Source organism: Falco biarmicus, chromosome 3, assembly GCF_023638135.1.
Source record: "Falco biarmicus isolate bFalBia1 chromosome 3, bFalBia1.pri, whole genome shotgun sequence".
Taxonomy (NCBI): Eukaryota; Metazoa; Chordata; class Aves; order Falconiformes; family Falconidae; genus Falco; species Falco biarmicus.
In genome coordinates this window covers 106884059-106909472 of record NC_079290.1, presented here as the reverse complement: position 1 = coordinate 106909472, position 25414 = coordinate 106884059, and the positions used below count along the sequence as shown (strand labels likewise).

Sequence of the window (25414 nt, the reverse complement as noted above, 5' to 3'; positions counted from 1 at the left end):
CAGCACTGAAAAAATACTCGTGGCGAGGTTACAAAAAAAAAAAAGAAAGAAAATGGCAAGGTATAAATGTTTCTATTGTTAAAACTCTATACAAAGTATAAAGAATAAATCCTACACTGTTACCAGCACTCAGAGATGTTCCTAATATTGTAAGATTTTAATGTGACTTTTGAGGAACATATTGAGCATATTACCAGTGTTTGAATGTCTTCTAATATGACACCTGAGGTTTCTAAGCAATCAAGATGCTCCATGCAGTGGTCATTTTAAGTGGGAAAATTCTAATCACTGTCATTTTTTCATTTCATCCGCTACTGATCTGGATCTAAAACTGTGGCTCCCTTGTGACTTCTGATCCCTACACATCATGCTGTGTGATGCCCATGCAGTGTATTTGCTAGGTTGCATTAGGTGTATGCAGCACTGACCTGGAGATGAAAGTACAACTGAGGGGCGTAACAAAATGCAAAACAGGAATGGAATGGAATCATTAACATCCTCCTGTGTTTCCTGCTCCCTCCTACACTCCCCCTCTGGCTTTACAGCTAAATTTTCTCATTTACTGTGACGCAGTTCAGGAATGAGACATGCAGACTTATTATCAGATACTGTTCTTAATTTCCTTTACAGTCTGTGGGGAAATCCTTATGCTAGTTTATTTTCTGTAACTCTTGACTTTTTGGAATAGTGTAGGACATGCACAAATACAAAAACGATCAGGTTGGATGGTAAAACACCTAAAGCCACAGCTAATCTGGCGGGTTAAACTGTCTTGCATTACGTGCAGAACAAGTACTCAGTGGTTCTTAGGGACACAGAGAAGACTTGTCAAGGTCTCAAGGAGGTTTTGGCTATGCTTCATATGCCCAAAATAAACTTTGGAAATAAGTCAATTGAAAATCAAATAGTTGCATGTGTCTTAGATGTCAGGTTATACATTTGTATTGAGGTGAGTGGCACCAGGCTATGACAAAAGGGAAGGCCAGGACTGGGCAATGGCAGCAGGCCAGAACAGAAGCTATGGTATTTTGCTTGCACACCTGTTGCCAGCCTGTTGGTGAGAAACTGAAAATGATATCACTGTGATCGTGATTCTTTTCTACTCTCTGCTGACATATCTTTGGGACTGGCTTGTGTTCTCTAACCTTGCCATCTGGAATGGCATTTTCTTCCCCACCTGTCCTCATATGTTCTCAACTGCTGAATGCTACAAACAGCAGTATCATCCTGGATTTGCCTTCTACCCTCCGAGCACTTTTGTGACCAAATAAATCACAGGTCCTGTGCTTGGAATGTCAGAGTTATACACATCTGTGACACAGGTGCAGGTCTGCAGTATTCTTTGGCATCCTACAGAACAAATGAATATGAAAAAGTCATTCCTGGAACCCAGAGCAGGAGTAGGAGGAGAAAGAGCCTTCCAAATCCCACAGCTTTGGAGTGCTGCGCCTTGTAAGTAATGAGTCACTTTTCATAAGTTGTCATTGAGTAATGGCTGACTGAACCAACAGATTTCAACACAGACCAGTTAGGGTGAAATGCGATTGAAATAGCCAAGACTCCAAAGGCAGACTATAATGCCAGTGATAATTTCATGTAACACATTAAATTAATGGTGACAGCAACTCCTCGGAGCCCTTGCAAATTAGAAATTGCTCGATGCACAAGCAATACAATGATAACACAGTTAATCTGCAGGGAAATGATAGTAAAAGAAATGGCTTTTAGATTAGCTGTCATTAGAGTAAAACATCTGCCTCTGCAAGTCAAGGGGAATGTCCTCATCTATGCACACGGGAACTCATTAAAGTTACTGGGTTTGTAAGCTAGACCCAAATTTCCACCATGATCTACATCTGGGAAGCACAACGAATTAGACTGAAATTCATGAAGATGACTTCCCAGGCAATATGTCAGCTTCAAAAATGCATTTGATCAGTTGCTGAAGTTAGCTCATGTATTTAGATTTTTAGTACCTGGGAGCACGTACCTAAAAAATAGGAAAAATAAATGGGAGTGATATGATTTTGAAAGGAATAAGACCTTTTAAGATCACAAAAGTTTGAAGTTTAGCTCTGTCTGAACTCTCAGGAAAAACTTTCAGTTGACTATTTAATTCCAAACAATTTGTCATCATTTCTGCTGTTTCTGTTCTTTATCTGCTGGACTGCAGAGCGTAAGGTCAGGAAACTTCACTTGTGTAACTGTATTTGTGATGCAAATATTCTCACTTCTGATTTTCCTTTTATATTCTTGTGTGGAATGTTGAATACTTCATAGAGGCAAGACTGGCAGGCAATGGTTTGTGTTAGAAATGTTCTCAATCATGATTTCAAAGTTTTCTTTCATTATTCACTACCTGGTGACAATGTGCAACAAAGTAGGTTTTTTTGCAGTTATTACAGCGTGACTGGTGTGTTACTAAAGGTTGCAGAGTGCTTTAAAGGAACAAAATTCATAGGAAGCAAGGAACTATTTGGTAATGTCTATATACAGCTCAGAGTTGAATAAACTAGAGATATTTAATCTTTCCTTGGGATGAATGTAACTTCAAGCTGGATTATAAATAAACAGGTACCCAGTTCCACTGTTCACATAGGTTATCAAACCGTATTCTCTTCTTGATTACATTAGTGTTGATTCATATAAATATACTTGAATTCTTCAGTTACCTAACGTTTACAGCAGCATGCCATAGGAATGTGTCCTAAAGCACACTGCACAAGAGGCTTTCAAGGAGCAGGTGTTACAACAGGGTTGCTTTTCTTAGTAACTTCAACCATCAGCTGCACGCGCAGAATGAGGGCTGCGTCTCAAAGCAGTTGGAAACAGCTCCACCATCTTGATGAATTGCAGCTCAACATTAAAGAAACGTACAGAAATGACCACTGCGGGTTTTTTTCTATCCAGATTCTTCAATCTGGAAGAAGTGGAAACAATATCCTGTTAGAAAATGGCATGTATATAATGAAGTAGGTGATTCAGCTGAGTGGTCCCTGACCTTGATATGGGTATGGCCGCAGATAGGAATGAGATTTATCAGCCTGGAAGGGAGGGAGATGTTTGTTGATAAATACTGATAGATTTCTGGTGCATAACTTCTGTTGGCGGGGGAGACCAGGCTGAAAGGAAAGCAGCAAAAGGTAGCTCCCTAGGGAGAACAATGCCCTCTCTGCTGATAGCTGTGATAGCTTGCTTAACATAGCAGCAGTCTGGCTGGAGCCACGCTCAGGTGCAGCCATCCTACTAAGGCATCTTAAATGGTCTTCAGGGCCTTAACTAGCATTGAATGAAAGATCACAATTAGCCTGAATTCTAACCAAAGCCAGTGATGGTAACTGTCTATTAAAAATGCCAGGTACTCAGAAAGGACTCCTTCCCTGCAAAATGCAGCATGTTGTTTTTTTGGAAGACACAATCTTCTGGCAAAGCATAGTGTAATAGAGTGGTGGAGGCAGGGGAGTGTGCAGGTGTAGCAATGATTTTGGCCATTAGGTGCATGCGCTGGGCGGTAGTTGAAATAGACGGGTCACATTTAATGCTGTCTGCTCCCCAGGACTCCAGGAAATGAGTGTCAGAATGGGTTGTGGTGAGTGTGAAATTGTCCTAGGCATGCATAATGCAGGGACGCTGCTAATCAAACCCCTCTCACTGTGACTAATCAGGAAGATCTATTTGATATTCTAAGAAATTAGTTGGAAGAGCAAGCACATAATGGAAAAATAAAGAACGAATCAGAAGCTTAGGCACAGGCAAAGATAAGGACTTTGATCACAGTAGTTTAGTGGGCACAGAAAGAAGACAGAGAAGATAAACAAAAATGCTGATGAGAACAGTTAGGATCTGCTGAGAGAAGCAGCCATTAATCTAGACCATGAGGAATAGATAAGAAGTTATGTGCCTTCCTGGTGCTTAAAGGAACGGCAGCTGTAGGCACTGAAAACAAAGTTTTCCTCAGCATAACTCTATAGCAGTCTTGCAGGGATGCATGTAGTCCCTATTTATAAAGGGAAATTTATTTAGGAGGAATAAATGCACTCTATTCAGAGCAACAAAGAATAATAGATTGCTCAACAAAACAAAACATGCCCGAACTTCCTAAGAGGCAGCCCAGGCCAACGGGTGGAATTAATATTAGCCTGGGAGACAGGACAACTAGATTGTCTTCCCAGTACTTTCAATGACTATCAGGCAGTCTGAGAAAAACAGGATACTCAACTTTTACATAATGGAAAGACTGTGGGGCTTTAGGAAAATCTCAGTTCACTAAAAATGACTTAGCAAAATTCAGAAAGTTGGTACTGCTGCTCTCAGCAGAGAGGCTACTAATCCAGTAGGCTACATGGACTGTTTCCTTCTTTTTTTGATTTAAACCCTGATTCTTTCTTCATACAGTTTTTGTACTGATATTAGTCCTGTCAGCGTTGATAAGTGGGAGTAGAACTGGATTCATGGTCTCTCTGTAATGAAGTTATTTCACTTGAGTGCAGATGAGCATGTGTGTCTGTTCTTTGCGTGTCTAGATTTCAATGCTTATATAACATCTTCAGCAATATTAATTATGGCAAAGGAGACTATACACTGTCTCAATTGTGTACAACATGAACACATTGTATAGACACAGACATCTCAGACTATATATTAGGAAAGTTTCTTTACCAAGAGGGTGGTCAAACACTGGAAGAGGCTTCCTAGAGGTGGTTGATGCCCCAAGCCTGTCAGTGTTTAAGAGGCAGCTGGATGATGCCCTTAATAATACGCTTTAACTTTTGGTCATCCCTGAAGTGGTGAGGCAGCTCAACTAGATAATCATCAGAGGTCCCTTCCAGCCAGAACTATTCTATTTTAAAACCCAAAGAAGGATCAAACTACTAAAGAGAGAAGCTATTGGCTGACTGACACTGAACCAAACCTGCAGCTAAAAGAAGCAATGCTAACAGAATAGCAACATGGAGCTGTAAAGAGATTTATTATTCCACTCAATCAAAAACCCAAAACAAAAATCAAGAAAAAAAAATCAAAAATCCAACCCCCTGAACAACTGCTTAAAAATTTCAGCGTGACACACAGAAAATTCCTATCGATTGGTTATTATTTGAAGAAAAATGAGCAAAGTTATTTCTTTCAACTTGCAAACCATTCTGTTGCATCTTGATGGCAACTAGGAGCAAAAAGAATTCATCAGTGTCACTAGGATTAAAATCCGAGTAACTTTTCTTGAATTTGAAAGGAAAGAAGCCCAGTCTTACCTGTGCTCTTAGGGAAGAAAAAAAGGAGCATGCAGAGAATTTAAAAAGATGCAAGGGCACAGATGGTTATCATTGCCTATTGGGTTGATTGCATGGCTGCTCAATGAAGTTTCACTCTGGAATGTTGCCTTTCAGAAAACAATGTAACAAAAAAGAAAATGTTCCCTTCCCCTTCCACCCTAATCAAAGCAGGAGAGCTGTTCTTAGTATTGCTTTCATCTTTGTTTTCAATAGTAGTTTCTATTTTTCTCCATGGTCGTATTATCACACTCCAAAAATATTGGGAGAATTCACTTGGAGCAGTCAAAACAAACGTATGAGTCTGTTGTTTTGGGCCCCTCCTCATTGTTTCCTTTCTGCACAGCATAGGCATGCTGCTTCCAAACGAATCTGTAGACTCCCATTGCACAAATGAAACACCATGGGTATGTTGGCACCATCTCTGTGCTGCCCCCTAAGCCTAGCTGTCCCTAACAGGTGGTGGAGCTATATATATGACAGCAAGCAAAACCCTTCAGAGCATGTGAGTTGTTGATTCCCATGCTGTCCAGCATGGATGATGAAGAATGAGTGCTGAATCGCTGCAGAGCAATCACATTACCATCTTGGCCGTTGCCTCCAACCCAGACCTCCTACTTGCACATTGATCGCTTCTTGATTAGTTCATGCTCCAGGGCTGTCTTTTGTGCACGAATATCCAGGGGTGTGAAAGATGATATTCAGCAGGCTCTTGCAGACACCCCTACTGAGAGATTATCTCCATTATCTGCACTGGCAAACTGAGACAGAGGGATCTGGAAGTCCAAGGTGAAGTCTGGAGTACAGCTGCCTGTGTGTCCCAGATCACAGCATATTAGTCACTAGACTGGATGTTTCATCTCTGTTGAGTCTCACCCTTTATATTATCTATGTCCCCTGTAACAGGAAAACAGTTTACTTGGCATTTGTATGGCTCTACTCCTCTATGTTGGTGCTGATCATTGCAAATCAACCAGATTATGCCAAGAGCAGTTCCTTCCGTTCAGGAGCGGGTCATCCAAGTGGTGTAATACATCTGGTCCTTCACAAATACATTACAAAAGTTACTTCTCACTGGCCCATAAAAATAATGGTACTTAATTTAACAGTATGTGTTAAAGCTAATCAAATAAATAGCTAGGGAATACAGGGTTATTATTCATAAACTGCTAGCTATTTGAATGTTTTGCTTCACTATGATTGGAACCCATGCATTAGAATTAGTTCAGTTTAGCCAGACAAAACACTTTCTTCACAAGGGGAGTTTACATACATCCACAATACTTTTAAAGAATACAGAGTACTGCCATTTACCTTTCTCACAGCTCTCTTGGTCAGTTTTGTTTCACTACCTGAAACTTTCTACTTCTGATCTTGTTCAGTGCCATGTCTGCTGCATATTTATCATGAGCTTCTAATCTTTCTGTTATTCTTGCAGCCTCACAAACTAGAAAGCAGACACTGGAAAATTCCGAAACAGATTAATGTATGCTACAGCTTGATGCCTCTCGCTTAAGTCTTGTTTTCAGCTTTTTAAGTTCAGTATTTTTATCAATTTTAAGACCGTAGTCTGTGATTTTCCAGGCCTCTTCATAATGCTGCATTTCAAAATTACATTGTGCAATCTTATGAAATGTTTTCGTTACAATTTCACTGCCAGGGCCATTCGTGATGCTGCACAATGCCATAGATTCATCTAACTGCAGTGCCTCAATATACTGCTTAACTGCTGCTTCTTCCTCAGCCATTGACAATAGCAGGTGTCCTTTTGAGCAGTGGTCCTCAACACGTGTTTTAAGACTGTTACAGCCATGCTTCTGGATGACTTTCTCTATATCTTTTAAAGCTTTGTCGTATTTTTTCAGGTGTGTAAGGCAGGCAGCCCTCTGCCGGAGGTACCTTGGATTATCCTTGCTTGTCATGACAGCCAGGGTATAATAACCAAGAGCCTTCTCATAGCAATATTCTTTAATCAGCACATTTCCTTCGTGGGCTGCTACCTGTGGACAGAAAGTGTGTGTGTGGAAAAAAAACAAAACACAAAACAAAAGGAGTAAAGTATCTAGTCTGGACCAGCCACAGGTAGATAGAGACATAAGAAATTTTGAATACTTTTTCAGCTGTTGAAATTGCATCTGGTTGGAAAACATATAATTGGCATATTTTGTGCATGCAGATACAAAAATCTTGAATCACTAGGCATTTGCTCTTATCTCAAGAATTTCTGAACCACTCTTCTTTGTTTCTGTATATTTTGCTAAAAGTCTCTCATTTCTTCTAAAGTTTACATTCCTTAAAAATGATATGTGAACTGAAAACTGAATGGACCAAACTCTAATAGTAGGCAGTGTTCTCTTCATGAAACTAAATTTCTGCCATGGTCTACTCCAACAGGAGAGTATATGGAAATTGTATTTCCTGGTCAATAGATAGTTAGCCCCATGTCCTGTCCCAAAAATATTTGCATGTGCTAATAATGAAGGTTCGTCTGTACTGAAGTTTATCTAAGCTACAGGAAAAATCAGTCTCAAGTGCCAGTGGACTATCTGCCCTTATCTGAAGGGAAAAACAATAAGAAAATAGAGAAGGCAGAAAGAGCTACATAGCGTTTAGGTTCATCAAGGTCAAGAAAGAAAACTCCATTAGAACTATTTGCCTCAAATGGATTTCTCATTATTTCCCTTTATTGGTAATAAACAAAGCTTTTAACATGCTGCAGCAGAGTGAATATTTAAGTTATAAACAAGGCTGCCACCAACAGCTTAGCTCTTACAGAACGCTGAGCCAAACAAGCTGTGACTCCAAACACAAGGTAAATGTTTTCATCTGTCTCATTCCATGGGATATCACACGTTGCCTTTGGATGCTTGTGGCTCCCCAAAATTCAGTTAGCCCAGCCGCTGTCTCAGTAGCCACATCTGACAGCCAGCTGAGGTCTCCCTGTCTCTTTGTGTGTCTTGGTCTTTTATTTTGGTGACTTGGATTAGAATTGTTTGCTGTTTAACAGAAATGGACCAATATTGCAGGCCAAGTCCAAGCACCTCATCTGAGACCAGTGGCATGAAATAGTTTAGCCATTCCTAGCAGTTTATAAAGAATTCTATCCCAGTTATTTTGTTGTAAAGGAATGTAAAATCCTTTATGCAGTTGTATTCATTAGAGGCTCTCAGCTTCCTTACATAGAAATAGAGATAGGACCTCTCCCCAAATGGTGTCAATTGCTGACTTTAATAATTCTGGCCATAAATTGTAAGGCAGCTTGTCCAAAACCATCTCAGATTATTGTTTTGTATACATTTTAAAAGTAGCAAATTTAGTTTGTCCTTTCAAGTGTTCTTAAGTCAACTAGTTAATGCAAGTGTTTTCTCAGTGGCATGATTTTAGCAGAGCATCAAGCCAGAATTGCATCTGCATGTAAGGCACATCCTGACAAAAGAAGTTGTTCCCCCCCGAAATTCTAAAGTTCTAGATCACATTGTTCTAAAGAGCACAGTGTGGTCCTTCAAAATACCTTGCGTTCGTATAGTTGAATTGTAATTTTCAGCCTTTAAAGTGCATTTGTTGTCTCAATGGCAGAAGAAAACTGTAAGTTTTGTTGTTCTGCTGAATGACTAATCTAATGCTGAACCTACTAGTGTGCTAACCAGGATCATTTTGGTTTTCTGCACCACAGACAATATTGCCACTTATTAGCTGAGCCACTGCTTTGACTTCTTCACATTTCACTGACAGTCCCTGAAGTAAGCAAGCCGCAAGATTCTGCATTTCCTGCCACACGTGGAGGAAAAAGGTGCATTGCGAATAAATGATTCTCTCTTATCTTCACTGATGGAGTAAACATGGGTGTTAGGCAGCTGGATTCTCTTTTGGCTCTGCCTGACTTAAAGGAACTGAGCTGGGACCCATTCTTGGTGTGTAACACAGATGGATTAATTAGCAGCTTACTTGCACACCATCTTCTGATCCAAGATAAATATGAAAAGAAGACTTAGGGAAAGAAGATACAGGAAGTGCGTAGAAAGCCAGAAGGATATTGCACAACTGAGTTCAGCTGCTCTCTGCACGTAGCTTTTGAGAAGCACTCTTGCCATCAGCCTGATTACAGGTGCCTTTGGAAGGCCAAGAGCAGGCTATGTAGTCCACCTTCAAACCTACCACTAAAGATTTGATTATGGCTTCCAGACTGAAATAATTCTGATGCCACTTGGAAAGGGCTTGGCAGGCCAAAAGTAACTGGTGATTGGACTGCTTCCTGAATTAGGTCTCTGCGTCCCTTTCTACCGTCTAGTTACCTCACTGTGTGATAAAGGACTGAAAATATATGTATTGTTGTTGCATTTTTGGTTCCAGTCCCTAGTGACTGATCTTATGTTGACATTGACCAAGGTTCAATTCCTTAGAAAGAAAATGAGTGAGGAGTTTAATGGACGTGGAATTATGGTCAAGGGTTAGTCTCTGAGCAGAAAATACTAGGAGATGGACTGGTAAGCGCTGATCTTTGGAAGAAGGTTGGATGTTTTCAGAGCAGTTTGGAGGAAGCCTTTCCTTCTTTACCTGCAGTCCCCATTTGCTCTTCTACCTTGGGCTGAGGGCCTAATTCTGACACAGACCATATAGCTTTTGAGACCATTTTTGTAGGAGTCAGCTCTGGATATCCTATGGCATTTCAAGAGCCAACAGAAAGTGCAGCTGTGAAGAGCTGGACAAGGAGCTAGCAATCAGTCATGCATTTAACCTTTGACATAGGAAACTGAAGGGTTGAAGCTGCACTAGCGGCAAGCAAACTCCCTTCCTCTGACCTTTTGCAGTTTAATAAATCTTTCAGATTCCTATTCCCCTGGGGCTCTCCCAGTTGTTTACAAATTTCTTAGCATGGGATCCCTTAGACTATAAATAATGGAAGAATTTTATTGCTTTGTTTTTCATGAAAAAAAGCAGTACATCAAGGAGCTCTCCTTCCTCCACCCTTTCCTATTCAGCTTATGCAGAATTATTTTTAGCTTTTCAGACCAGACTCCAGGATAATGATGACACATTTCTATAATGCTTGTAATCTCCAAACGCTCTAAAACAATGTGGCGTGGACTGCTGAGACTAAGGGCTGAGCATAAACCACTAAACTCTTCTCTGCTTCAGTCATCTCATTTGTGAAATAGAGGTAACAGAAAGAGTACTACCTCGAGCGTAGTTAGGAGCCATGACAAAGTAAGGCCATCACTTGGGGGGTTGGCACTAATTTTGCCTGTAAGCTGAGATCTTCCTTTCACACACAACCTGGAATAACCTTGCAGGCAAAAGGAAGTGCTACTGGAAAATCCTTTGGGACACCAGGCAGGTGAATTAACCAATTCCTTCCTCACTTATCCCCTTGTCACAAAATACATATAAAAAGTTTCGTGATTCTGGGCTAATCAGTAAAAAAAGTAATCACACTCAGTAATCTTTGAAGATTAGAAAATACAAAGACTCCCAGGTGCTTGAGTCCAAATGTTTACTCAGTTGAACAAAAAGCCATAGATTAATGATTTTAAAAAATTGTAATTTTTCTCTCTTTTACTTCCAGCACTGGTATTGAGTTCCAGTCTTGAAATCAGTCCAGCCACCCCTATTCTCCCAAGTGGCAGAGAAATCTTTCATGATAAACAAGCCACCAGTAAGGGGTTTTATTCCAGACCCTGTTCCACAGCTGCCAAAACACAGACATGAAGTGCCTCTCCCATTTTAAAGGTTTCACTAATCTGTGGCACCAGCAATTTCGTAATACAGTGCAGTTTAAACTGTACAAGAATTAAGTTTGGTTTTTCTTATTGACACAAAGCAGCATGGATGGACTTAGCTGTGAGACTTCCACACAGAACAAGTAATGTGGCAGCAAGGGAAATTCAGCTGTAAAACATCTTCATTTATAGACACTTCCTTAAGCCCCCCATAGACACATACTTGATTGTACTTTTGTCAACTTTATATGGTGAAAGACTGCAAATTGGCTCTAGTATCTTCAAACTCTTCCCCATAAGACAGAACTTTCTACATTATTCAGAAGAAAGGGGCTCTTTTCTCTGTAATGGGGTATATCTAGGGACTGGTAAATTAATACTTGTTTACTTATATCCTCCTGCTGTTTTGCTAAAATACATACAAAGTACTCCTCTCAAGATGCATTAAGTACATCAGCATGTTGTTTGCTTTATAACCTGGGAGAAAGCATAACAATATAGCTTCTCACCAGGGCGCACACAATCTACAAATTGAATAAAAGGAAGCAAACTGATTCTCAGAACACAGAGCTTCTGGGTAATCAGAATTGCAGATGCTTGAGTGAATGTTAAAACTCCTCACCATCAATCTGACCTTGTCCTGTCTTACTATTGGAGATGCTTTCTCAGAGCTGCATGTACCTGGGGGAGAAACTCTAAAAAAATACTGAAAAATATGTACTTGGGTAGACTAGAGCAACGTGCTATTTCTGTGTCAGTTTTAGCTAAGAAAACCAATACCAACCTCAAAGGCTAGTAATTTTATAAAAATATCAATATATTTAAATTCCTGAATGTTACACAAAAAGGATTGAAGCATTTAATGTGACTGAATCAGAACCTTCAGTGTCGTTTCATCAAGAAAACGAACAAATCATTAATTCCTCCCCCCCCCCCCAAGAGCACCATGTAACTCATACAGAGTGTGATACTAGCATTGATCTTATTAAATCTCTAGCTGCTGACCCTCACATCCCCTCATTTTAGTATTGGCATTAAACAGGTCTCATGCTAGGGAGACCAACAAAAAAATTCCCTCAAGTGGTAAGAAGCGGTAATGATGAATTATTAGAGACTGAAGCAAGGTCATTGCAATGAAAGAAGTTTGGATTCGATCCCTAATCTGGCTGAAGGGAAGGCTGGAGGAAGAAGCTAATTTGTTCCTTGTTCATCTGATAAATGGTCTTCCTGCACATTGCTGTTCAAGACAAGGCAGAAAAAATCTCTGCAACCTAATTTTGTTTCCCATTTCTTTCCCCACTGAATTAATGGATGCGGCATTAAAAAAAGGATTGTACCTGAGAGAGATTCTGCTGTTGCTTAGTGTCTACGAAGTTCAGCAGAAACTCCAACTCCCTTTCATCTTTCTCAGCTAGGATGCTGAATAAGTGAGCTGCTGCTGCCACACTCCTCTTCTTCAGCTGCAGCACAGCTAGTCTTGCATTAGCAAAGTCATCAGGAGAGTGGCCAAATGCTTCATGAAGGTGATCAAGGGCCTCTTCATACCTTCCTGTTGGTTAACACCAATATAAGCTATATAACCCATTCCATGTAGAGAAAGAGACGTTAAGAAAACTTACCAAAGCAGGATTTAGGTAGCCTGTCCATAGCCCAAATCTAAGGGTATTAATTAGTTCATACCCTTTCCCAAAACATTTGCAAGCTTGTCTTGAGAAGTAAAACACAACAATATGCTTGCCATTTAACATTCACTTTCTTTTAATTTACTGCTCATTCACTTAGTCTGATCAGCTATGTAAACGAATGGGAACTTACCACTTGCAACCAAAACATCTGTGTAGAAGATGTGATATTGCGCATCCTTGCAAATCTGGACTAGTGCTTTTGCAATCATGAGAAGATCCTTGAGGGTTTCTTCTTTTGAAAGGTCTTTAGTAGCAACGACCTCAGTTAATGCAGTCCTGCCATGCTGAAGGAGCCATTGAGTGATCAGTCCTTGGGCTTCATGCTTTAAAGACAGGATCGCTGGGACCACTACTCCTGCCTCCACCTTCAGTGCTGAGATCAAATCTTGCACTGCTTCCTATGTAAAAACAAGACCAAATGATGAAATGGTAGTAGTAATTATGTATTGATAATTTGTTCTTCCAGGTGCCTTCAGTTCTCTGCTTTCCCACAGATCACATGCACACCTTTGGAAGCTCTTTCCTGTCCTTGTGCTGCATCTTTTTCTGTTGCAAAGCTGATATAAGAGCATAAAGACAGGCTTGAATGACTATTTGCAAACTGTTTTGAACTCTCCAGATTATCACTGAACAAGATTCTTACAGCAACAAGAAAGAGATGCTGTGAATAAGTAAGTGCAAGCAGGATTTGGCTCAGTCAGGACAAACCAGCACAAAACCACACACCCAATTAGGGATGCACCATTTCAAATGCACTGCAGGATTGCTATGATGTGCAGGGAAAGTGTAAGGCTATTGCCCATATTAGAAGCATATAAACCATGTGAACATCTGACATGACTTCCAGGCAATGATATACTGCAATCTCAAAAGTCCCCCCTAACACTAATTGCATACATGAGCTTTTCACAGATGATGGAGAGGGACTCGCTAAACCTTGAAACTGTTCTTTCTTTTTCCTCTTGTTGTTGCCACATTTCATCTAACACAAAATCTTGTCATGGAAATGTGAGATCAAATGCAGGGGAGTTTGCAGCACTGCAAATCAATGCATGGTAGCAACAGTGAAGAAGATCTGTGATTAAGGTTTAGACTTTCTCTCTCTAGCCTTGGGAAAGCAAACATGTAACATCAAGCCGACTACTTATACACCAAGCCAAAACAAGAGCCTTTCACTGCCCAAATTCTGTGAAAAACTTTTAAGTGAATCCATGACAAAACCTGTGGTATCTTACACTAATATTGATTAATACCGTCAGAAAAATCATCAGCAAATCAATACAGTGATACCTTCTGCTGCTTCAGAGCAAGGTAAATGAGTCCTCGTCCACTCAATGCTTGCACATTCCTAGGGTCCTCCTTTAGGATGGCATTAAAATCAAAAATAGCGGTTTTCTTCTGACCAAGGCGCCCATAACACTGAGCTCTGATGAGAAGGCAATCTTCAGCATAACCACCTGGTGGAGAGAAATGCAGCCATTGTTAGCTGAAAGGTCTCAAGTCTACTGCTCTAAAGCAGGTACAGTAAATCCCAGTATGTGCAAACCACTAAGCCCCACCAAGGGGCTTCAAAGCAGCTAAGGGAAAATGATGCAGTAGACCTACATGTTGCGTTACAGTGACTGCAGGAATGAAAAGTACGTACCACTTTATTCAGAGCTGTGGCAAGGGTGGAATAAGAGGGGTGTGCTGGACAGAGGTAAATGCGTTATGATAAGGAACTGCAATCCACAGTTGTGACTGGAAGAAGAATAGGAGAGTGCTGCCTGAGCATACCTGATGAAGTACAGTGACAGTACTTAAGTCATAGCTTCCTTTATTTTTGTTGCTAGTGGAATTCCTATTGTGTGCTATCAGGTCTGATTTGAAAGGAAAAAAAAAAGAATCTGTCACTGTTTTCAAAACACAGCACTGAATCAGTTAAGTGTCCTGCTGAGGCTAGCAGAATTCTGTTCAAAGAATGAATTTTCACTGGTGAAGTCTTGAAAGTGTTTTCTGGTATGTATTACAAAGACAAGGCTATTGTGATGTTCTAGGTCTTGTGATGCACATGTCAATGTCATTCTGCAGGGAAATGATGAGTTGTGATTCAGTGTTGCTGCTCAGGACCGGAGTTCATTGTTTAGCTTTGCTTCAAAATTCCTATCTAACGTCAGAAAAAGCACTCAGTTTCTTCGTATGTCATCATTGAACTTGGGAAACGCATCTTTCATGGCTGGTTGGGATAATGTCTATATATTTGATGCAAGCCAGCGAAACATTAATGGGACATAGAGACAGAGCAGTTTGGGTGTTATGCTAGTCTAATACCAAAAGCTTTCCTACACAACCAGCAAGCCTATCCACAAATGTGAATGTGAACCTGGTCTTCCACTCTGTGACATAAAAGTAGCCATGTTTCTCACTTATGGATAGCTGACAGCAGAAATCATTGTATCTTTCTACTTGCTCTGTAGGCCATCAAAGGACAGGCAAGCCTGGACCAATAAAGAAGTCTGGGCTGCAGTATGTGCAAAAATCCCTTTTCAGGGCATGTATTTTGCTACTAAGATGACTTTTTCAAAAAAGAAAGATTCTGCATGTTATAAGCAGAAGAACCAGTTCTGGAAATAGCTAAAAAGGTGTATGTATATTTATATTTACGGGAAGAAAAAAAATAATTCTAATAGCTTTAGATATACAGAAAGAAAGGGCACTTTGCTGAGCATAGTTGCATGGCTGCAATTTGATTTATAACTGTAACAGTCCTACTGTGACTCAACTCTAACTTTCCAGACAGGAACAGGAACCATACTGTGCCAGGCATGCCAAAAACACAGGTCCCACTTCAAAGACTCTTCAGTCTGGTTAAACATGCCAAAAGAACATTGTAATAAAAAATTGAATGAGTGGAAAAGGTAACAGAATTAAAATCATAAAATCACATTGCTCAACTAGTTCAAAAGCTTCCTGGTTTCCAAAAACAAATATACATGTCGATCAACAGTCTTTCCTCAAATATCCATGACTGCTTTTCTGATTGCCTCAAGGTCTCAGCAAAAGTGTGTCTCCTCAGGAACAGCCAAAGGAAGCAAAAGGAGTGGTCTGCAATTACTAAGCACTCAACCTTCCCATGCAGGCAATTTTTTCCCCCTACCTTCTCTGGGATACCTAGATTCAGCCAGCTGACAGTATAGAGAAATTCCATGTTTGCCAGTTGTCATGAAGCTAATTCTATAAATTTTTGAGGTCTAGAAAGCTTTGCCCTTATTTGCAGTTATTCTGTCCTAAGGTCTTCCACGCATTTTCATGGGGAAATCCAAAAGACAGCACTGTGATGCTGCTCTGAAAAGCAGAAAAAGGAGGTCGAGGCTATTGTAAACAGGAATGTCTTCATATCACCATACCTGTCCCTTTACCACACCTTTCTCCAAAGACGTCATTAACATGCAACAAATGGAGGCAACCTACCAATGATGTGATCTGAGCTGCGTTAGGATCCAGTCCATTAGGAGGAACCTTTGGAGATTTTAGTACAATGGAATAGGAGCAGCAGAAATGAGAGAAGAAACGTCTAAGAGGAAGATACGTGAGGATGGAGGTACAAGGCCATTTGGCTGTTTTAATATAGTGGTAACAGTAATCCAGAAGGGACTGACTAATTTACTGCCACTCTTAATATGCACTGAGATTTGTGATACTAAGGTTCTTTTTTCTCTGCTTTCACATAAGTGCCGCCCAAATAAACACATATAGTGACAATGAAAATCACGGTCCATCCATTCACTAGTTGCAGAGCATGTATCTTTCTGCCATCCACATGCCTCTTCCTTTCAAGTCAGTTTCAATAAGGATCTTAACACGCTCAGGCTTGCAATCAGTAACTGTGGCATCCCAATATGGGATGATAAATCATCGGTGCCACTGTAAATATTTTTTCATAAGGAGGTCAGCAAACACAGGGTCTTGCACAGCTGCCTGCAGAGATGAGCCAGCAGACAGGCTCCAAGCAATTCTTTTACAGTAATGAGGCTTTTTCTGCCTCCTGATATGCTCCAGAACTTCTGTACCAAAGGTTGTTATCGCTCTGAAGCTCTACCAATTGGCTCCTATGAAGACAATATCTATTTCTTAACAAGCATCTGTTCTAGCAGGTGGGGAGTTGATAAGCTGGAATGCACGGGCTGTGAAATGGAACCATCTCAAAGCAATTAACAGGGTTTTTTTCCATTTTCATAAACCGATCTCTCTTCTTCTCAATGATGCTGTCATAACATTTGCTCAGAGTGAAAGGCAGATTTCCATACAAACATGGTTTTACTTGGAACATGCCAGAAGCACTTCCACGTTAGCCTGATCTCTCTCCTCAGGAAAAGCTAGGATAATGATGCATGTAAGTGGATGCTTTCACTCTTTTGCACTGGAACTACACATTCTTTGGTGTGTTGGAACAAGAAGGCAGGTTGTTTGCTGCAATGACTGTATTTACAATGTGTTCATTCTGATGAAACAGGTACCAAGTAAATATCATTGGTGCGAAGGTTTTCAGGGGATTAACTAATGTAACAAACCAAGGCTGAAATAGGGGAGCCTTCTACTTCTGCACTGCTTGTCTAAAACAGGCTGAAGCTGTCTCAGTTTCAGTAGCTTTTCCAAATTATGTATCAGCTAGCATCTCCTCTAAAAGTTATGCAAAACAAATAGGGTGAATGCTGTTTTTTTCTCCTGAAAGGGGGATTTCCTTCATCTCGATGATTCTGTGAAGTGTCCTCTCATTCAAGCACTAACTGCTCACAGGGACCAGATTCCCTCTCATTTATCACAAGTTTGGCTTTGATCTCTTTAAGAAACAATTATATTGTATTTTCATAGCAGCTCTCATCTCTCTCATTCATCTGATCAAGTTTAATTTTCTGGGGAAACATTACCAAAAATATAGTTGTGTAAACTAGCAGCTGGACAACAGGATCAAAAAGCCCTGGCTTCCCTCAACATTACCAGACTCCAGGCTTACCTCAGTCACCAGTTACTGAAAAATCAAGTTTTATAGAAGGACAGATAATTCTGTAAGATTTCCTTGAGACTTTTCCTTGTCAGATACATTTTGAGCATGTATCTGTTGCTGCAATATAACAGCCTCCCTACATTAAGTACAGAAGAATCCCCCTGCCATTCTGCTTTTCCTTTACCAATGCAAGAACAGAATTACACTGCTTATATTAAAAGGGTCTTTTTTTAAACCACAGTAAAGATGGAAAGCATGGCACAAAAAAGAAAATAATCTAATGGCTCTGAGAAGGTAGCACTGCTAACATTAAAACATGTGGTTTGTTCAACAGCACGGCTATAATTGTGAGAAAATCTGTGATCATATGTACGAAAATAAGCATGGTTACAAATCAGTTTCTCCAGACCAATTACTCAGAAGCAACCTACAGCAACTAAACACTAATTGCATCCTGATGTTCAGTAGCAGGTCTACCACAACAAAAGGCTAAAGTGTAAGGAAGACATACGTTGTGTTTCCTGTACACTCTGCACATTGTATTTCTGGAGCAGAAAAAATGGGGAAATGATTAGATCAGAAATTTCAAACCACCAGCTGGAAATAGATGGGTTCAGAATGGTAAAGGTCTTTTCCAAATAATGAAGGAATTTGGGGTTCTTTGTGTTGATATGACCCAGTTAGGGTGGTTTATGCCTGAACTTAACTTTTAGCACATGAACAGTGCAATTTAAAAGCTGATGTCCCTGTAGAACTGAACTAAACTGAACACTTGCAACCCATTTCAAGGACTTCACAAGCTACTTATGGGACAGTAAGAACCGCAGTCACTGTTTAAGTGCACTTTTTCATGGTCCAGATGTGTTGCTACTTTAAACAACTTTTTTCCTGCTCTTCACCTGTTTTTGGAAGTCTACTGTTTCAGTCTTCTTGTTGGGGAAATGACAGATGAGACTTGCCTACCCACTGATCTGATTTCTCACAGAAGTAAATCTCTTATCAGCATCTTGATAACCATACCTGAAGCGATGATGGCAAAGGAAAGGTAGGCAATGGCTTCTTTGATGTCAGCATCCTCCTGTTTGTTCTTCAAGATGGTCAGCGCTCTGAAATGGCAGTGAGTTTGCATCAGCTTCCGGTCTTCATCTTTGAAAATGTCCATGATGGGCAGGAGGCAGGAGGTATCTCCAATTCTGATCACTTTCTTTAGCAGCTTAACAATGTGAGAGAAACAGGCAGGAGAAAAGATCACCATGAAAAGATAAATGAAGTCATGCTAAAGCTGGAAATACTACTGTCTGGTGAGACAAGTATGCTTTTACCCAGTGCTTCCCCACTTTTCACTAGGGCTTAAGTCAGCCATGGTCCAGCCAAGGACCACAAATCTATTTTACTTAACTCCTCAGTTGGCCCCAGTGTAAATACATGTTGGAGAAAACATTAATTCTTATCTTTTCTCACCACCACTGCAGCTGTGGTAACAATTCTGGAGAAATATATAATGCTGCCTTGCTTACTTTGGGTACATCTATTTCAGACTGGCAGTTAACTGTTTTTATAAACACAGCTGAACCACAGGATGATTGCCCCAAATAAAGAAAGTTTCTGTGGAACAGAAGCATTCCAGTGACCTCTTTTGACTGTAAAACTGAAACCAGTGAATTAATGGAAAATCAGTGAAGTGCTGTGTCCTTCCTTTAGTATTGCTATTGGGAATCTGGGAAAAATAGAAGTCACGAACTACTGTCCTCCTGGATAAGAATCTTGCCTGACATACGGTATCTTTGCCTCTATTCACTAGAATGAAAATCACCAAGCACTTTTTTACTACATTTCCTAAGGAAAAGAATCAAAAGGTGTTTCCTCCAGCAAAGCAGATGTGCTTAGCAAGTACTCAATATTTAAATCTGAGCCAGAGAAGCCAGGACAAGAACAAAGTTATCTTGTACCAGACATATCCATTGAACTTATTACTTTCTCTGTTTTTACTAATAGATACAAATATCTGGGTGCTGACAGGCAGGTGGGACAAAAACATTTCAAAGAGAAATTTTTGGTGACATGTATGTTCCAACTAGAACTTGTAGCAGAAGTTACAGATAGGAATTCGACTTCCAGGGCAACATATGGATTGTAATAAAGTCATGTCATTCATTAATAGCCTTCCCAAAAGCCGCAAATTATACAACACTTTTATTCTTCATAGGGAGTAGTGAAGTGGCGACAATAAAACCTTTCTCTTTACGGCTAACAATTTATACGGGAATTTAAAAAATGCAATAGTTCCCTCTGACGGCAAAACCTGGTAATTCAGCTTCGTAATCCTCGGTAGGAGAATCAACATGTTGGAATCCCTTTTCATGGTTTCAAGCACAAGTCATTAGCCACTAAAGAAAGCAAACTGCAGACTGATATTTGAGCTTCTGGGTTTGTTTTTTTCCCCGCCCCCCTCTACAATGCTTCATTAGGATAATCAGTTAGGTAGTAGTTCTGCCTTCTTTTCTCTAGGGGAAAATTACCAGTCCCATCAATATTGTCACCAGGGGCGGGATGCTCAGTCATGCTCTGCCTAGTTAAAGCCTCTGATTAAAAGTGCCATTAAATAGCATGTGATTAATGGGATGTATTTAGCTAGGAGTCCTGTGGCCTGTGCTACAGACAGAAAGTCCTACTTATGGATCTTAAAAGTTCTGTTAGCAGTTGAACTACCTAAACCTCATGTAGGCTCCAAGTTTTGCTGTGTCAACAGTACTCACTGTTGCTATTCATGGAGCTTCTAACAGCAAACTGTTTATTTGTGAAATGGAAAAGCATACAAACCACTGAGCATGACAATGTAATTTCATTGCAGTCTGGGGAAAAGCAGTATCAAGTCAGGTCAAAGGGCTGTTCCCTTTGACGATCAAACTTTGCAGTGCTCTGAATTTGAAATTCAATTTTTTGTTTGAATTTTAAAATTACCTTGCAAGCAGGGAGGTTAATTTTTTTATGAAAGCCACCAAATTTTCTTAGCATTTCCTGTCTTTTTTAAAGACCTTTGTCCAGTTTACCAACATTCTTGAGAAATGCCTTGAAGCATAGGTTGGGGTTGGTGCAGCCCCACTGGAAAACCCATCACAGGTTGTGTGACGGGGGAGGGTTCCACCTTTGCACCATGTAATGAGGTGGCCTCACAGTGCAGCTTGTACCCGGAGCCTTACAGTTGTCACACTAACACTGAGGAGCAGAAGACAAGCAGAGCACTGTGTTGGGAAACTGAAAGCCCTTGGTACACCCTCTGGCTAGCCTGTGTCTCTAAAGTGGTCCCTCTTAAGTTCTACTGTGCATCTTCTGTATCAGCCAAAAGGGTTGTCAACCCTCTGCACCATACCATCACTGATCACTGTCCCATTTTGGCCAGCCAGGTGCTCCTTACCTGGTTGCCATCATACATGAAACCCTTCTTCAATTGCAGAAGCGCAAGTCTAGCCAGGATGGGAGACCTTTGTGGATTTCTGGAGAGTGCTAGTAAGAGCAGCTTGTGAGCTTCTTCTACACAGCCCATCTGGTACAGGGAATCAGCGCAAAGGATCCGTGATGCTTCATCAGAAGCATCCAGCTCCACCAAGAGAGAAGCTAGCTGGTAAACCCCAGGGGCATCTCTGGAGGAGAAAAAAAATGAAGAAAAAAGGGGAAGACCACCTTCAAGGAAAAAATGCTAATGAGAGTAACACAACCTTTGTCTCACCTGAAAGCTAAAAGCAGGTTATCAGTCCAGTATCAAAATGGATAATACATTTTACTATACCCAGCAGCATAGATATGTCTGCTGCTTGATTCCATAGTCATGATCCCTCTTTATAACAACATGTTCTTAAGGAGTTAAGGCTCTAAAGAAAGGTTAACAAGTAATGATTCATACCTGTGCCTGCAGTTCATACCACAATCAGAAAAGGAAAAAGTAACAGTGAAAAAATAAATGAATCACCATTTCTAACGAAGAGCTGTGTGTTAAAATTTGTACAGACTCAGAAGAACTGTGTTAATAGGTAGCTTCTTGTTCCAGAAACAGTGACCTGTGTCTAAGGGGGCTTGTGTTTGTGTCCTGATCTGCCAGCGCAACACTGAATGAGTTAGTCCCGTCCTTCAGTGATACCGGAGTGCAGACCCCAAGTACTGGATATGGAATGCGCATCATGCAACTGCAGAAAAAGGCCATAATAGCACAACAATTATTAAGAGACTAAATAAATGTGGGTATCAGTCGTAAAGAGCAGCCACCTGAGATGAACTTTCACATGCTATTTCCCACTTCAATTTTCAATTTTTCTCCTGAAATATTAGTATTTCACATAAGGGAAATCTGAGAAAGTAATATAAAACTTCAGTTTTGGAGAAAATGGAAGACTTTTCTTGGGGTGGTATTGGAAAAAACTTTGAAAATGAACCACTGAAACTTTTAGATTTAAATACTAGCTTGTTTTGTGTTGGAAGAAATCAAAAACCTAATAAAGATACTATTCTGATAAGCAATTATTTCTGATCTTTAGAAAGATGAGTTTAAGTATTAAACCTCAGAGTCCCTCTGTTAAACCTAGTTCTACCTTCAAACTCAGTTTTTAATGGATTTAGCTGGAATAGCTTGGCATTCCTGTCTCAGATCTCGCCACCTTAAATATGACATTAATACAGTTAGCACAGAAAAAAGAATTTGGATTGCCAGCACCAAATACATGGACAGCAGCACTTCAGCTCTGTCTTGGAAGAACACTTTCTAGGGGCTTAGTACTTCACGGCCCAACAAACCCTTCAGTTCAGAGCTGCAAGGTGCCAGCTAGCACCAACAAATCTGTTCCATTATGGATGTATCTACTCCTTTAGAGGAGAAATCTCTGTCATGTTCCCTTTAGCGTTGTGCACGCTCCTAGCTTAGGCCAATTGGTTTATAATGGATTAACTTCCATAGAAGGATTGAGCTGATTTGCCTATGTGGAGCCTATTGTATTGTGACATACCAGTGAACAGCATTTTGCTGGAATAATCACACTGCAGTTTTATTTCAACCCATTATGTTAATTAGGAACTTTAAACGGATCTATATTCTATTCTTATATATCTGAAGCAAGTAATCACTCTACTACTCAAGCTGCTCTCTTTTTGTTAGGAATCCACACAGCCCTGTTTATTTGTCTGCCCACAGGCAGAACTGCCTCCTGGGTACCTCTTCTTCTGGAGCATCTTCTGTCCTTCTTCTTGGAGAACTTTTAGAAGCAGCCCTCTTTGGTTCCACGGCACATAGGCCTTGATTGTGAAGATGGTTTCTTCCAGCTTTAACTGGCAAGCTGTGATATAATCCAGGGCTGTCAAGTAATGGCTGCCACCAGAAATCCGGATAAGTCCTCGCCCACATAAGGCTTTAATACAGCTGTTAGGATGTGGAGAATCATGCTCAATGACCTTTTGGAAGTCCTGCAGGGCTTGCAGATGGTCATGAGCATGGAGGGAGCAGAACCCTCGCAATGCTAAGAGAGTATTATAGTAAGTTTTCTGCTCTGCTGCCAAGAGGTGTTCACAGATATCCAGGGCAGTTCTGATGTGTCCATGCAGGAGATGGCAGTCTGCTAGTCGAACACTGAGCTCACGTTTCGACCGTGGGGAGATCTGAAGAAGGAATTGGACTGTCTGGATGACAGAAGGCAGCAGTTCAGTACCATGACTGCCTCTCAGTTCGGTCCGAGTACGCACAGCTTCCCTGTATGCTGCAAACTTCACCTCCAGGACAGTTCTAGCCTGCTCTTCTATCCTCTCAGTGTCATGTGGTAAGAAAAGCTCTTCAAAGTGTTTCATTGCCTGGGCAGGGGTGGCTGCAAAGGCTTCTGCTAAATCCTGCGTCATTTCCTCCATCCGTCCACCCAAGAAGTAATATGCAGCAGCCCGTTCTAAGAGCAGACCTGAAGCTTTCTCATTTCTGAGATTATTATCAGCTGAGAAGCCCTTGAGGGCCTTGCTACAAACTGCCACACACTCCTCAAATTGGCTTTTCTTAAAGAGATAAGCTGCATGCACCCTGCAAACCCAGAGATCATCTGGTGCCACAGCAGACAGGAAGTAGTAGCAGTTGCCCAGCCACTGGTCTAAGGAACTGCAGTCTGGGCTTTCTTTCTGATATGTCGAGAGATAATTAGAGAAGGCCTGGATGACCTGTGGCAGGTGTTCCCTTTGCCTGGTACACACATAGGCCACTGCCTCAGCCTGATGTCTCACAAAGGCTTGGATATAGTCTGCAACTGCCTTCCTAACTTGTGTCCCTGACAGCACCCATGCCAATGCCCTCAGCAGCAGCAGTTCCATTGAATACTTTGGGTTAGCCTTCAGCAGGCTATTGCATTTACACAGCACCTCCTCTGGGCATCCTTGCCTAAGCAGGGTCTCCAGTTTATATACCGAGGATACCACATTGTTGGGACTCAGAGTAGAGAGAAAGATGGCAGCTATTCCCACACTGAGGGAAACAACGGCCAGGTTCTTGCTCTGGATCTTGGGAATCTGATTCTTGCCTTTGCACCACATCTCCAGAGTGGCTATCACATTCTCCCAGAGCCCTTTGTCTAAGGACTTCACTTTCTGTACTGCTGTGTGGGCACTGCAGCTGAAGGCAGCCATGTAGAAAGCAGTGGCTGTTGGTAATTCCTGCTGGGCGAGATGGTGGTCCCCTTCTTTGCAGACCAGTGCAGCAAGCTCCTGAGGTGACATTTTTACTGCTGGTATCTTCACCAAGCGGTGTCACACACGTAACGTGGCTAGTACCTGTAAAACAGAAAATCAGCAACATGAGGGGCTGTGGAACACACAATTTTTTGCTTGGTGGAGGGGTAGCTTTCCAACTGACAGACATAAGCAAGCCCAGATGCTGTTAAAAGCCAGGGTTTTGTCACTGACTGACTGGGTTTACTGGGAAGCAAAGCCAAGAGAAGAAACACTGCAGAGGTTCTCAGCCCATAAGGCACGGAGCCAGGCCACTGCCACACAACCTTGCAGTGCTCCCTGCCCTACTGCCTGGCCAGGCTGGGGGGCCTACTGGGCTTCGTCCTCCCTGGCCGAGATGTCCATTTGATAATTTGAAGGATTTTTAATCCGCAGGACAGTATGTCAGTGCTGGTGGCTGGCAATGAGGAGACACAGCAGCACCTCGACGCTTTGCCCACCACTCGCCTTCCCCCATTTGCCCTGGAGAGGCGGAAAAGTGGCACCTGCCTGCCGGGGGCGGCGGGAACGGCGCGGTCCAGTGGAAGGCCCCGAGCTGCGCCGCCGGCCTCGGGGCCCGGCCCTGGCCGTGAGGGAACCTGGGGAGCGCAAATACCTGAGCGCGGGCGTCCGCGATGGGCCCCGCGCGGCCCGTTCCCGCCGGGCTCCTGCGGCGGGGCGCGCTGAGGCGAGGTGAGGCGCGGCCGGGCAGCCGGCGGGACGTCAGCGCGGGGCCGGAGCCGGGAGCCCTGTTGCTTGGAGACCGCAAACACTGCCCCGGCTGCGGGGCCGGGCGGGCGGCCCTGGCGGCGGCGGGGAGCCGTGCCGGGGGCGGCCTGGTGAGGAACCGGGCCGGGGGCGGCCCGGTGAGGCGGCCGGGCCGGGGGGCAGCCCTGTGAGGAGCCGTGCCGGGGGCGGCCCTGTGAGGCGGCGGGGAGCCGTGCCGGGGGCGGCACAGTGAGGCGGCCGGGCCTGCGGCCGCCCGTAGCGCGCCTCTGGGCCCCGGGGTGGCCGCTGCCGGCCGCAGGCCCCGGCCCC

The 25414-nt window shown here is 42.1% G+C and overlaps 1 protein-coding gene across 1 annotated transcript; it reads right to left on the bottom strand.

Moving 5' to 3' along the window:
• Positions 1-6748: 6748 nt before the first annotated feature.
• Positions 6749-24385, bottom strand: TTC34 (tetratricopeptide repeat domain 34). The gene is made up of 7 exons (XM_056331530.1): positions 22807-24385; positions 21069-21292; positions 18674-18866; positions 13960-14126; positions 12796-13067; positions 12322-12529; positions 6749-7267 (listed from the first exon to the last, which is right to left on the bottom strand). Exons 1-7 carry the CDS (start codon positions 24383-24385, stop codon positions 6749-6751), a joined length of 3162 nt encoding a protein of 1053 aa, XP_056187505.1.
• Between the last annotated feature and the right edge of the window lie 1029 nt (positions 24386-25414).

Coding starts and splice junctions, on each gene's coding strand:
- TTC34 (XM_056331530.1), bottom strand. CDS start 24,385: ATGTCACCTCAGGAGCTTGCTGCACTGGTCTGCAAAGAAGGGGACCAC. Junction 13,068..13,959: donor TTGCTCTGAAGCAGCAGAAG/GTATCACTGTAT, acceptor GTTTTTACATAG/GAAGCAGTGCAAGATTTGAT. Junction 12,530..12,795: donor GTTTTGGTTGCAAGTGGTAA/GTTCCCATTCGT, acceptor ACCAACAGGAAG/GTATGAAGAGGCCCTTGATC.